Source organism: Erinaceus europaeus, chromosome 8, assembly GCF_950295315.1.
Source record: "Erinaceus europaeus chromosome 8, mEriEur2.1, whole genome shotgun sequence".
Taxonomy (NCBI): Eukaryota; Metazoa; Chordata; class Mammalia; order Eulipotyphla; family Erinaceidae; genus Erinaceus; species Erinaceus europaeus.
The window spans coordinates 62,712,260-62,725,270 of record NC_080169.1 but is presented as its reverse complement, the minus strand read 5'-3'; the positions used below and the strand labels follow the sequence as shown (position 1 = coordinate 62,725,270).

The 13,011-nt window shown below is 35.4% G+C and overlaps 1 protein-coding gene across 1 annotated transcript in view; it reads right to left on the bottom strand.

Moving 5' to 3' along the window:
- Positions 1-13,011, bottom strand: part of SEMA3D (semaphorin 3D) — a 227,712-nt gene that overhangs the window by 57,968 nt on the left and 156,733 nt on the right. The window contains exons 9-10 of the mRNA XM_007530229.3: positions 3,045-3,159; positions 1,180-1,249 (exon numbers count right to left, since the gene is read on the bottom strand). Of these exons, the coding sequence (XP_007530291.1) occupies positions 1,180-1,249; positions 3,045-3,159 (185 nt within the window). The remainder of the gene's footprint in view (positions 1-1,179; positions 1,250-3,044; positions 3,160-13,011) is intronic.

The window sequence follows — 13,011 nt, the reverse complement described above, 5'->3', positions numbered from 1 at the left end:
AATAGCTAAAACCTGGAAGCTACCTAGGTGCCCAACAACAGATGAGTGGCTGAGAAAGCTGTAGTATATATACACAATTGAATACCACGTAGTTATTAAGAACAATGAACCCACCTTATCTTGGATGGAGCTAGAAGGAATTATGTTAAGTGAGCTACCTCTGAAAGCTAAAGATGAGTATGAGATGATCCCACTCATAAACAGAAGTTAAGACAGAAGATCAGAGAGGGATGCTCAAAGCAGGATTTGACTGAATTTGGAGTAGGACACCAAAGTAAAAACCCTGATTTGAAGGTGAGGGTGGATGTTTGACTTCATGGGGTGTGAGGGAGGGGTGCGATGGGGGGAGGGGGTGTGGGGAGGGAGGAGGATGGGATGGGATACAGTCTTTTTGGGTTGGAAATGGTGCAAAAAATAGATAAAGCCCAATTTCGTGATTAAAATCTAACCAACAATTAAGACACACATTTATTTAGTGTATATATATATCACAACTTTGTGAAATTATTATGATTTGTATATGTGTATATCTCAACACCCAACAATTTTAGTGTGGCAATTTGTTCCACTGATAAATTTGCTCATACTAAGAATGGCACAGGGACAAGGTCAGTCACTGAAGCACTACATGTGCCAGTAAAGGACTAGAGGATGATGAAAATTCCTTGTGTTGGAAACTTATTAAGTAAATCATGGCAACTGGACTAAGGGTTATGATTCTTTTATAATAAGAGCAAGGAGACTTTTAACAACATTTTGGTTTGGTTTTCTTTGTTGTTGCTGCTGTTAATGGGGTTACACCACTCTGGGTTGACTTTTTTTTTTCTTTTTTCTTTCAGACAGAGGAAAATAGAGATAGAGCTACAGAGAGAACGAGGAAAAGAAACCACAGCATGAAAGATTCTTCTACTCCAGTTTGAAAAATATGATTACAACCTGGATCATGGGCATGACAAAGCAGGTGCAATGTCCAGATATGCTATCTTGTAGGCCTCAAGGAGACATTTTATGTATTGATATTGAAAGTTTATAGAAAAAACTAAGGAAAAAAGTAGAGTGAGAAAGATGTGTGTACGACATGTCAAGTAAAAAGGAAGGTGGAAAGAAAACATATTACTGTATAGGTTTACATTTATATAAAATTTTTCTGTATGAATCACAGCTATTGTTTTAACATACCTGGTTGTTGTAAAGACCCCATATACTACAGGATTCCTTTCATCTCTTGTGGGGAGCAAGTAGATATCTTCTATAAATGGAAAAAATAGTCTATGTATCATTTTTCATTATAATATGTTTATTTTTCCTTAATAATGCAATATTTCTGAGACTCGTAAGCAGTGTATAAGACCAAGATGATGCTGGAGAGTTGGGTGGTAGTGCAGTGGGTTAAGTGCATGTGGTGCAAAGTGCAAGGACCAGGGTAAGGATACCAGTTGGAGCCCCAGGCTCCCTACCTGCAGGGGAGTCGCTTCACAAGCGGTGAAGCAGGTCTGCAGGTGTCTATCTTTCTCTCCCCCTCTCTGTCTTTCCCTCCTCTCTCCATTTCTCTCTGTCCTATCCAACTACGACAACATCAATAACAACAACAATAACTACAACAACAATGAAAAAACAACAAGGCAACAAAAGGGAAAATAAATATTAAAAAATTTTTTAAAAAGATCAAGATGATGCTAAAAGTAATTACATTATCACATAAGAACAAGCATGATTCTCTCTAAATAACCTTGACTTGCACACTTAACCTCTTAGGTACTTATTCCAGTCACCTATAAATGGCATAGTTGTTTCGATAATCTCCAAGACCATTTATAATCAGGAATTTATTATTTCATATAGAAAATAACTTTAAAACATTTTTTCACTTACTTATAGAAAATGTCTAACTATGTAAAGTCATTAGTGCTTTAATTAACCATTTGATAACAAAACAAAAAGATCCATGGGTAACTATTTCAATACTGGCACTAGATTATATGGAATAATACTCTAAAATAGTTTTTTTTCTATTTATTTTTATTGTAACCCAGGTTATTGCTGGGTCTCAGTGCCAGCATGACAAATTCACCACTCCCAGTGACTGTTTTTTTTATTCTCCTTTACTTTTCTTTCTCATGTTGACAGAGACAGAAAGTGGAAGAGAGAGCCATCTGGAGTACCAATTTTTTCACTCATGAAGCTTCCCCTTGGTATGTGGGGACCAAGATCTTAAAGCACTGGGTCCATGCACATACTAACAGGTGTGCTCTACTAGCTGCACCACTGCTAAGCCCTCTTAAAAAGTTCGAGATAGGGAGTCAGGCGGCACAAAGTGCAAGGACCAGCTTAAGGATCCCGGTTCCAGCCCCTGGCTCCCCACCTGCAGCAGAGTCGCTTCACAAGTGGTGAAGCAGGTCTGCAGGTGTCTATCTTTCTCTCCCCCTCTCTGTCTTCCCCTCCTCTCTCCATTTCTTTCTGTCCTACCCAACACTGACAACAACAATAACTACAACAATAAAACAACAAGGGCAACAAAAGGGAAAAAAAGTTCAAGGTACATGCTTATATACAGCAAGAAAGACTATCCATGAGTGCTGAACATGTACTTGAATACTGTTATGAGACAAGCATTACAAATCATTCACTGATACAATCATTCTGTTATGCATGGGGATATTAAAATTTCTGGAAAACAAAAGCTAATGATAATAACTTGGTATACAACAGATAAAAATAATCCTTCTGGAAATAGCTTTAAGAATAAGAAGAGAAATGAAAAACAAAAACAAACAAAAAAAAGAATGTGTAATACTTCTGAGTATCCTTTTCAGTATAAGTTGGACAGACAGAGCTCACTCAATCTGATTTTTCCTGTACTTTTCAGTAGAGGACCTCAGCAGCATAAGGAACCTAAATTCTTGTTACCTATAGACAAAGTCTCCTTTCACAGTGAAAGACTACACTGAGAATGGTGGGAATACTTAGAGCTAAACTAGAATAAGTGACCCCATACCTAACGTCTCACTAAGGCATTTTAAGGACAAAAGGAACATGTGACTTACGGAGTTCATCAAAATGTGTATCTGCCCCATCACTTCCCGAAATGGAGCAAATCAATCTTGCCTTCAGAAAAGTTGTCCATTTGTTTATCAGGCTGCGCTGACCTCCTACATCATTCTGTAGTGAAGAAAACAAACAAAAATAAATACCAAAATAAGTAAATCAACAAGCAAAAACAATGGTTATTATACAAGAAGTATCTCATTAATGCTATTGCCTGTAAACATTAGAACCGACATATTTACATGCTGAACTTGTGAATGAGAGGGAAGGCAATGTCTTTTCTTATAATTGTATGTTTACCTCATGGTTAATGCAAGCAGAGTAGCTCAGTATCCACTACTGAATGCATATACATAAGACTACAATAAGTAATGCAACTTGGAATCAAATTTATCTTGGCCAATTTTTGCTCCAGGTCCAGTAAAATCTTTTTTGTGTATTATGCACATAACTTAGATAAATAGTTTTCACCCTTTAGAAATATGGTTTAGTAAAGACTTTAAATACCAAACAATATGTGTAATAACATTTATGTATTTTTCTTTTAAATGCTAATTATATTTTCTCCATACCTATTTTACTTTAAAATATTTCATCATTAAAAAGTTCTATAGACATTTAGAAAAACGTAACTGTTTAAATCAATTAAATAGAACAAACAGGGATATGCTACTCACTAACTCACATGAAAATAGTGTACTAAGTTAATGTGATTTTTAAATCAAAAGATCTGCTATACTTATAATAACTAAAATGAGACTTTCTTCACATAAAAATACAAAGTACTGAATTTCCACTTTGAAAAAAGTATTTTTGGAGTTACATTCCATGAATTTTTTCACATTTAGATATACATTGTATAGTTTTATGTAGTCTAAATTTAGTCAAGTTAGTAAAAATTTATTGCCAAGATTTAATGTTGAATAAAAAGTCTCTTAGTTATGCTCCTTTAATTTCTGAAAATTAAATTATACTAGAGAAGTATATCTAAATAAATGCTCCAAAGAGAATTCAAAGTCATATAAATAACTGCTATTCTGGATGGACGAGAGAGAAATATAGCTTTATTTTAGTATTAACAAAGGTAATAAGGAAATCTAATTCTTAGATAATATAGTGATAGTATCAGAGCAAAGCTCAGCTGATCCTTAGACTCTTAGATGTACAGGAGCATTGAGAAAGGAAGTAAATCCCTGGAGAGCAGGATCATCTTTACAGCCTTTGCACCTAACACCAAAGGTGTAATCTGATGTCAGAGTAAATCATGTTTTATAACCCTCTCTGCTAAACAAAAAAATAATTATTAATAGTGGCACTTCTTTCATCTGCAATGACAAATGTTTTTCTTTAGTTATTCTTGAGAGTTTTAGCAAATATAAATTTAAGAGGAAAAATTTCAAATTCATTAAAGCATTTTTTTTTATCAATTAACACTTAAGATTTTGCACTCCATAGAGTTTGTACATTTCTCACTGTTTCTAATTTTAAATATTGCCAAATCTTGTGAATTTACTCTTGAATCACATGTGTGGTCATGCTCATGTGTTAGAAACTGATTACATAAATGTGTATGTGCATACATATACACAAAAGAAACAGTGATATACATAGTGATTACCATAATAAATTTTGACCAAAAGCATTTCAGTACAGAAATATTTTGTCACTAATATGGTGCTAATAAAAAGCAAATTAACATGATTTTCTAATAGCTATTTTAATTTTCACCAGTACATTCACTCTCATTCCTTTCACCTGTTACTCCAGACATATCACCAATCCTGTTTGTTTGTTTATATATGTTATATTTAATAGGTACATTTTACCGGTACACTGAAAAATAAAAGATAAAATAAGTGAAGAGTTAGTTATATTGTTTAAAATGATAGTTTCCCCTGAGCCCTGCCCCACTAGGGAAAGAGAGAGACAGGCTGGGAGTATGGATCGATCTGTCAACGCCCATGTTCAACCAGGAAGCAATTATAGAAGCCAGACCTTCCACTTTCTGTACCCCATAATGACCCTGCATCCATACTCCCAGAGAGATAAAGAATAGGAAAGCTATCAGGGGAGGGGATGGAATACAGAGTTCTGGTAGTGGGAATTGTGTGGAGTTGTACCCCTCTTATCCTATGGTTTTTGTCAGTGTTTACTTTTTATAAATAAAAATTTTAAAAAATGATAGCTTGGTTCAGATATGCAGAGATTGATTCAGGCTTTAGCCTAAGTGTTGGGAACTAGAAGGGACAAAAAACAGGAGGACTATTCAAAACATGCATGAAAACCAGGATAAACTTGATTTAGATAAAAATTGAGATAAATGGAAATAATGTACATTGTTTTATAAAAGTAAATTGGGGCTAAGAGGAAAGAAGACTTTAAAACCAAGCAAAAGCATTTGTATGTTAATTAGTACATGTGGAAAAACTTCTAAAAGATTTAGCAATTAAGAAATAAATTAAATACTAAGTTTTAATGTAATTTTTTTAAACCAGAATGCTTCTCAAATCTGCCAGGAATATTAAACCAGAGGTTTTGGGACCTTAGCTATGAATGTTTTCTCACATAATCATATCCTATCTTCCCAGCTGAAACAAATGCACAGTATATTCTCCATAATATAACCCTTTAGAAATAAATGTCTATAATTGCTTTTAAAGTTATAATTTGTATATGGTACATATATCATTGTCCAATAGTAGATAATACATATTTTCAATACCTATTAATGGTTTTTGATTTTTCAGATGTAAAGTAAAACGTATCAAACTTCTATTTCATTTTCTTTCTTCTTTTTTTTTTTTTTTGGTGGTAGTATGTTGGATCTGACACGTACAATTTCACCGCTCCTAGGTTAACTTTTCATTTTTTTTTTTTCTTTTGCAGATAGAATCAGACAGACAAAGAGAGAAGGAGAGACACTGTAACACCAGAGCTCTCCTTGGTTCTGTGACACTCCCATGTGGTGCGGGGGCTCAAAGTCAATGAGCACACCTGAGAATATATATACACTCTACCAGGTAAGTTATCATCCAGCTTCAAGTCTTCCATTAAAAAAAATTTTTTTATTATCTTTATTTATTCGACAGAAACAACCAGAAATTGAGAGGGAAGGAGACAGAGAGAGACACCTGCAGCCCTGCTTCACCGCTTGCAAAGCTTTCCCCCTGAAGGTGGGGGTCAGGGGCTCCAAGTCTTCCATTTTTAAGACTAACATTCTCCAGCATTTAAAAAATGTAAATTAAGAGGTAAATGTGAATGTACAAAATATGGATATTTCCTCCTAACATAATAATACATAACTTTGCTAATTTACAGTATATATAAAGATATACATCAGTTCCTGAATACAAGGCCTAGGACTATGCTTGGTTTATTGCTTTACTCCCACACAGAATAATTTTTCTAACTGTATAAACAGAATTGTGGTTATTTGTCTAACCACATTCCTTTAACAGGTGTACACATCATTCCTTCACCATAAAAATGAGCAGCCATGTCTTCTTTAAGGTAGGCTGCTTATAGAAATTGACAACTTGTATCCATTTTTCAAACACTATTTCTCTTTTTAATTGTAATTGTCAACCATTATTTAAGACCAATCAAGCAAATATTCTATTTTGTTAGTACCAAATTTGTTGGACAGAAATGGAAATATATACCTTACCTGTAATTTTTAGCCTGTCAAGTGGAAAGTGCAATCTTTTGAACAAGAGAGCCTTTGCTCTCACCTACCCATCAAGAGTGACCTTTCTTGGCCCCTCCAGGGATAAAGAGATGAAAACAAACAAGAATACAGGTCAAAGATAAAAGTCACCTGCTGTCAGCTAGAAAACAAGTATAGTTGTTAGGGGTAATAGCTCTCAGGAATGGATTATAAATATTTAATTACTGGATAGTAACTCACACAGACATTCAGAATTGTGACCCAGGATAGCAAAGTTCACTTTGCAAATAATTGTATTTCTAGTGGAGGGAGGTGTCAGTTCACTGACTTTGTTGACTAGCTTCTCAGCTCCCTGGATTTGTTTCCAAACCCATTACAATCCACACCCCAACCACCCCCACCCCCACCAGAACTTTAAGCCCTAGCTAGAGGCAGCTGAAAGGGAGGTAACCACTTTTGTACTAAATTGTCACCTCCCTGATTATTTTTGTAAAGTTCTAAAGAAACAACTATCCTACCAACACAATAGATTTATTATTGAAATGCCAGAATCAGCTGCTTGGTTATCAGGCCATTTCTATGGTCTCTACTCTATCACAGTTTCTTTGTGGTCAGACAGGAAAAAAGCCTTGCTATCCTGTACACAAAGTTGCAGATGAAAGTCACAAAGACATTAGATGTAAACAGACCAACCGCATGTGTTCTATGTGGGTGGTGAGTATAGAGAGTGCCAGCTTTCTTATTCTCTATAGTTTTTTTATGTGTTTGCAATATTTCTTCACTTTTAATTAATAAAGCACATAACAAATTAAAAGGTGAAGCAAATATAAGTTATGATAATTCTTTAGCTTTAAATATAATGTGGCTGTGTCATTTGATTGTATGATGGCTACATTTTATGAAATATGGTGATCTAACTGTACTAATGGGTAGGTTAATGGTGATTCCATTTTCCTTTTACTGTCCCAGCAAATTTGAGTCCTCATAAATCTTGCATAGACAAGAAGAGTAGCTATAAGCTATCACATACACATTTTTACTGAGTGTGTCTTTTGACCTCTGGGTCACTACACTAGGTTCATCCGTTAAACATGACTTTATCTGGACCACCTCAGCACTTTATAAATATTGCCATTTTCGCCTATATGTAGTGAAACAGAAGCACTTAGACAATATAATATTGACTTCCATCTACTATGCTCTTAAACTTGGAAGATTTTGTAAGTCAATGCAATCTCCATGGAATTTGTGAACATGTTCTCTGTAGAAAGAAAGAGAAAAACGAAGGAAAGATAAAATGAGAGTAAGGTTTAATACTGGAGCCCGAGGTTGCATATTTGTTTTTTTTCTTTTTTTTTCTTTTTTCTCACCCAGCATTGCCCTTCCATACCTTTGTGCAGGTTAGAGGATGACTCTGAAACGCTCTAAAAATTAATATCTGTACATTATTATTTACTCCTCCCCCCACTGTACTCAATAATAACATCAAATCATAACAATTGCAGCTTAAAATATGATCCACCTGGTGTGAACTTACTGCAGCACTGTAAAAAATACAAACAAAAAATTGTGTTTCTACAGCTGAAATCTTCACATTGAAACAAATAGATAAGTTTTCCACTGACTAATTAAAAATTCAACCAGAAAGTACAAAGTAATTAAACACAGTTATGTAGGGAGTTGGGCAGTAGTGCAGTGGGTTAAGTGCAGGTGGTGCAAAGTGCAAGCACCAGCAGGATCCCAGTTCGAGCTCTCGGCTCCCCACCTGCAGGGAAGTCACTTCACAAGCAGTGAAGCAGGTCTGCAGGTGTTTATCTTTCTCTCCCCCTCTCTGTCTTCCCCTCCTCTCTCACTTCTCTGTCCTATCCAACAAAGACAACATCAAGATCAACAACAATAATAACGACAACAATAAAACAACAAGGGTGACAAAAGGAAATAAATAAATATTAAAAATAAAATTTAAAAAATATGTCAGTAAAGACTCATTTGCTGTGCTGCCTCTGGAGACATTTCAGAATCATCCTTACATTTAATATAGACAATCTAGGAAAGGCTACCGAAGTCAACAATGACAAGGATTATTTACACACAGTACAATCTTGTTAGAAGTTTAAAGAGATATACAACAAACCTACAGACAACATCATACTCAACGGACAGAAGCTGAAAGCATTCCCCTTCAGATGGGAAACTAGACAGGGCAGTCCATTATCACCATTACTCTTCAACATAGTATTGGAAGTTCTTGCCATAGCCATCAGGCAAGAGAAAGGACTCAAAGGAATAGATTGGAAGAGAAGTCAAACTCTCACTATTTGCAGGTGATATGATAGTATACATGGAAAAACCTAAAGAATCCAGCGGAAAGCTACTGGAAATCATTAGGCAAATAACAAGGTGTCAGGCTACAACATCAATGTACAATAATTAGTGGCATTTCTTTATGCAAACACTAACTCCAAAAAAAAAAAAAAGGATATCCAGAAATCACTCCCATTCACTGTTGCAGCAAAATTAATAAAATATCTAGGAATAAACCTGACCAAAGAAGTGAAAGACTTGTATACTGAGAACTATGAGTCGTTATTCAAGGAAATAGAAAATGATACAATGAAATGGAAAGATATCCCATGCTCACGGATTGGAAGAATTAATATCATAAAATATTCTACCCAGAGCCATATACAAATTCAATGTGATATCCATAAAAATCCCATCAACTTTCTTTAAAAGAATAGAACAAAAATTACAATCATTTATCTGGAACCAGAAAACACCTAGAATCACTAAAACAATCTTAAAGAAAAGAAACAGAAATGGAAGCATCACACTCCCAGATCTCAAACTATATTATAAGGTCATCATCATCAAAACAGTCTGGTACTGGAACAAAAATAGGAACACAGATCAATGGAACAGAACTGAAAGCCCCAAACTAAACCCCCACACCTATGGACATCTATCTTTGAAAAAGGGACCCACATTATTAAATGGAGAAAGGAGGCTCTCTTCAGTAAATGGTGCTGGGAAAACTGGGTTGAAGCATGCAGAGGGATGAAACTGAACCACATTATTTCGCCAGAAACAAAAATCAACTCCAAATGGATCAAGGACCTGTATGTTAGACCAGAAACTATCAAATGCTTAGAGGAAATATTGCTGGAATACTTTCCCACCTAAAGCTTCAGGGAATCTTAAGTGAATGTATCTTGGTCCATGAAATGAACTAATGGAAGGTGGTGAAGTTATCCCTACTGAATCAGAGAAAATGATGTTGTACTTCCCTTTCTAGCCATGAAGTCTTCTTCAGCCATGTAAAACTATATTTCATGTGTTTCATTGAAAGCCAATAAATAAAAGCCCACTACTACTACTACTAATAATAAAAGTCTTCTATATCTCTGCTAATAATCTTCAGATACCTGAGAATATCCTTCTATTGAAGAACTAAAATCATACAAACTCAAACATCCTAGGCAAAAGGAAAGGAAAAAAATAAACAAACTAAGACTAAAACAAACAGAGTGTATTGAACATATTTTTCTGTGAGGATAAATTTTGTAGATTCTCTTGACATTTTTTTCTTCTTAAAAAGAACAAGTGTTTAAAATTGAATGGTTTTGATTTGCCATTGAAGAATAGAAATGGAGACCATGTTTCCTTAATTATATAAAAAAAAATTCTAAGGTTTATTACAAATGCAGAACTTGGATGATAGACCATGATAAAAAACTTCAATTGTAATATTTAAATAAGGCAAATTAAACAGTCTTTTTAAAGGTAAAGTGAGAGTTCATTAAATTAACCAAAAAAAAAAAATCCACATCCAAAAGTATAAATCCTTGCCTAGGAATTTCTGACAGGAAAACAGATGGAAGTGAAGCAAAAGCACATCTGTAGTTTGTGGGCTCTAAATCTCTCATTTAGATTGCAAGTGACACGATGAAAGTATGGAAAAAAAAAATCATGATTCAGTAGAGATTAATAAATACAAACGTATCATTAACTTAAAAACACAAATCTTTAAAGGCAATAATTGTACAAACAGGACCATATATCAAAATAGACAATGCAAGCAGAATCTAAGCACAGGACTATTAATTAGACCCCCAGGCAAGTTATGGGAAAGGGCCATCCAAAATGAATTCCTGGCATGGACAAAAGGAAATACCACATAACAACAAGATCAAAGAGATAGAAAGAGAGAGAGAACTGGCATAACCTGCAGCTGGAATCTGGAGTGGGCCAGCATAAGTAAGATAATAGACAGTGCTTCCAAAAATGAATATAATTCAAAAATTGTGTACAACAGCCTGAGGTAGAAGGCTACAAGCAAGCCTTACTAAAAAGTGATTGGTGTTTTCATATATTAGTAGTGGAAACACACACACACACACACACACACACACACACACACACACACACACACACGGGGGGGGGGAGAGAGAGAGACTGAACTACATAGTAAATAGATACAAATCTTTTATCTTTTGAGGGATTCATTTTAGCTATTTCACCTGTTCTATCAGTCAGTATTTAATATCTAGCCAAGAAAATCAGTGTAATTTACCCTCTAGAAGAGCAGGGTAAATTAATTACACTACTCAGTGGTTGAAAATATTAACTGGTATCAAAGAATTACAGACTTTAACAAAGACTTTAGAAATCACTAAAGGCTAACCACTTTCCTTTCCTATGAAATTCTCTTGTACATTGGTTTCTGTGCTTTCTAGTGAAGTCTCCTCCTACTCACTACTCTTATCCAAAATGTGCATTCTCTAAATTGTTCATACAACTTTTACTATAAAAGTTGCCAAATACTTTTGAATCTACAGAAATAAACAGAAATAAAGTCTATTTTCAAAGTATAAGCATTGTTTAAAATGAGGGCAAAACAACTAGTTATTACAACCTTTAAAACTAATATTTTTCCAGTCAACTTTTATAAGTAATCTGAATTTCTTACACACATATTCCCTCTCTCTCTCTCTCTACTGTTTAACTAATCAGGGGGAGGGCTGAGCAGTAGCCTGTAGCTTGGTAGAGCACATTGGTTACCAAGTTAAGTGGTCTAACTCCAAAACTGTGTATCTGTCATACACAAATCCCTACAACCTCATGGAAGGCCTTAGAGGCAGGGGTCCTCACTTTCTTGGTTTAAAAATGAACTAGTGAGAAGTTCAGCAAAATGGGGCCAAGTGATACTTCATCTACTACAGTAGAAACTTTATTATATACTAGGACCTCTAGTTACAAGCCCCAAGTCCCAACTGCAGGGTGGGGCGAGGGGGATAGAACTTCAAGAAAAGTGGGGTAATACTGCATGTATCTATTTATTCTCTATCTGTCTGTCTCTCACTCTGTCAAAAAGGACAAAAAGCAAAGAATGACTGCGGAGAATGGTGGAGTCATGAAAGCACTGTGAGCCAGCAATGACCCTGCAATGACCCCCACAGAGGGTTAAGCGCTCATGGCTCGAAGCTCAAGGACCAGCTCAAGGATCCAGGTTTGATCCCAGCTCCCCACCAGCAGGGAAGTCGCTTCACAAGAGGTGAAGTAGGTCTGCAGGTGTCTTTCTCTCGCCCTCTCTGTCTTCCCCGCCTCTCTCCATTTCTCTCTGTCCTATCTAACAAAGATGACATCAATAACAACAATGATAACTACAACAATAAAAAACAAGGGCAACAAAAGGGAAAAGAAATAAACAAATATTTAAAAAAGAAAATAAATAAATAAATAAATAAGTAGGTAAGTAAATTGTATAGTATAGCAAAGATGTAATCCTAGATCTGATTTCAAGTTGCATATTTGTATTACTTAGGAAAATATTATATATATATATATGTATTCGTATTTTATTCAATAGGGCAGAGAGAAATTGAGAGGGCAGGGGAGATAGAGAGGAAGAGAGAAAATAGAAACACCTGTAGACCTGCTTTACCACTCCTGAAACGTTTCCCCTGAAAATGGGGAGAGGGGGTTTGAATTTATTTTTAAAAAATATTTATTGGGAATCGGCGGTAGCGCAGTGGGTTAAGCGCACATGGCGCAAAATGCAAGAACCGGCATAAGGATCCCAGTTTGAGCCACCGGATCCCCACCGGCAGGGGAGTCACTTCACAAGTGATGAAGCAGGTGTGCAGATGTCTTTCTCACCCTCTCTCGGTCTTCACCTCCCCTCTCCATTTCTCTCTGTCCTATCCAACAACGACATATAAATGCCAACAACAATAATAATTACAACAACAAAAAAGGGCAACAAAAGAGAATAAATATTTTTAAAAAATTAAAAAATA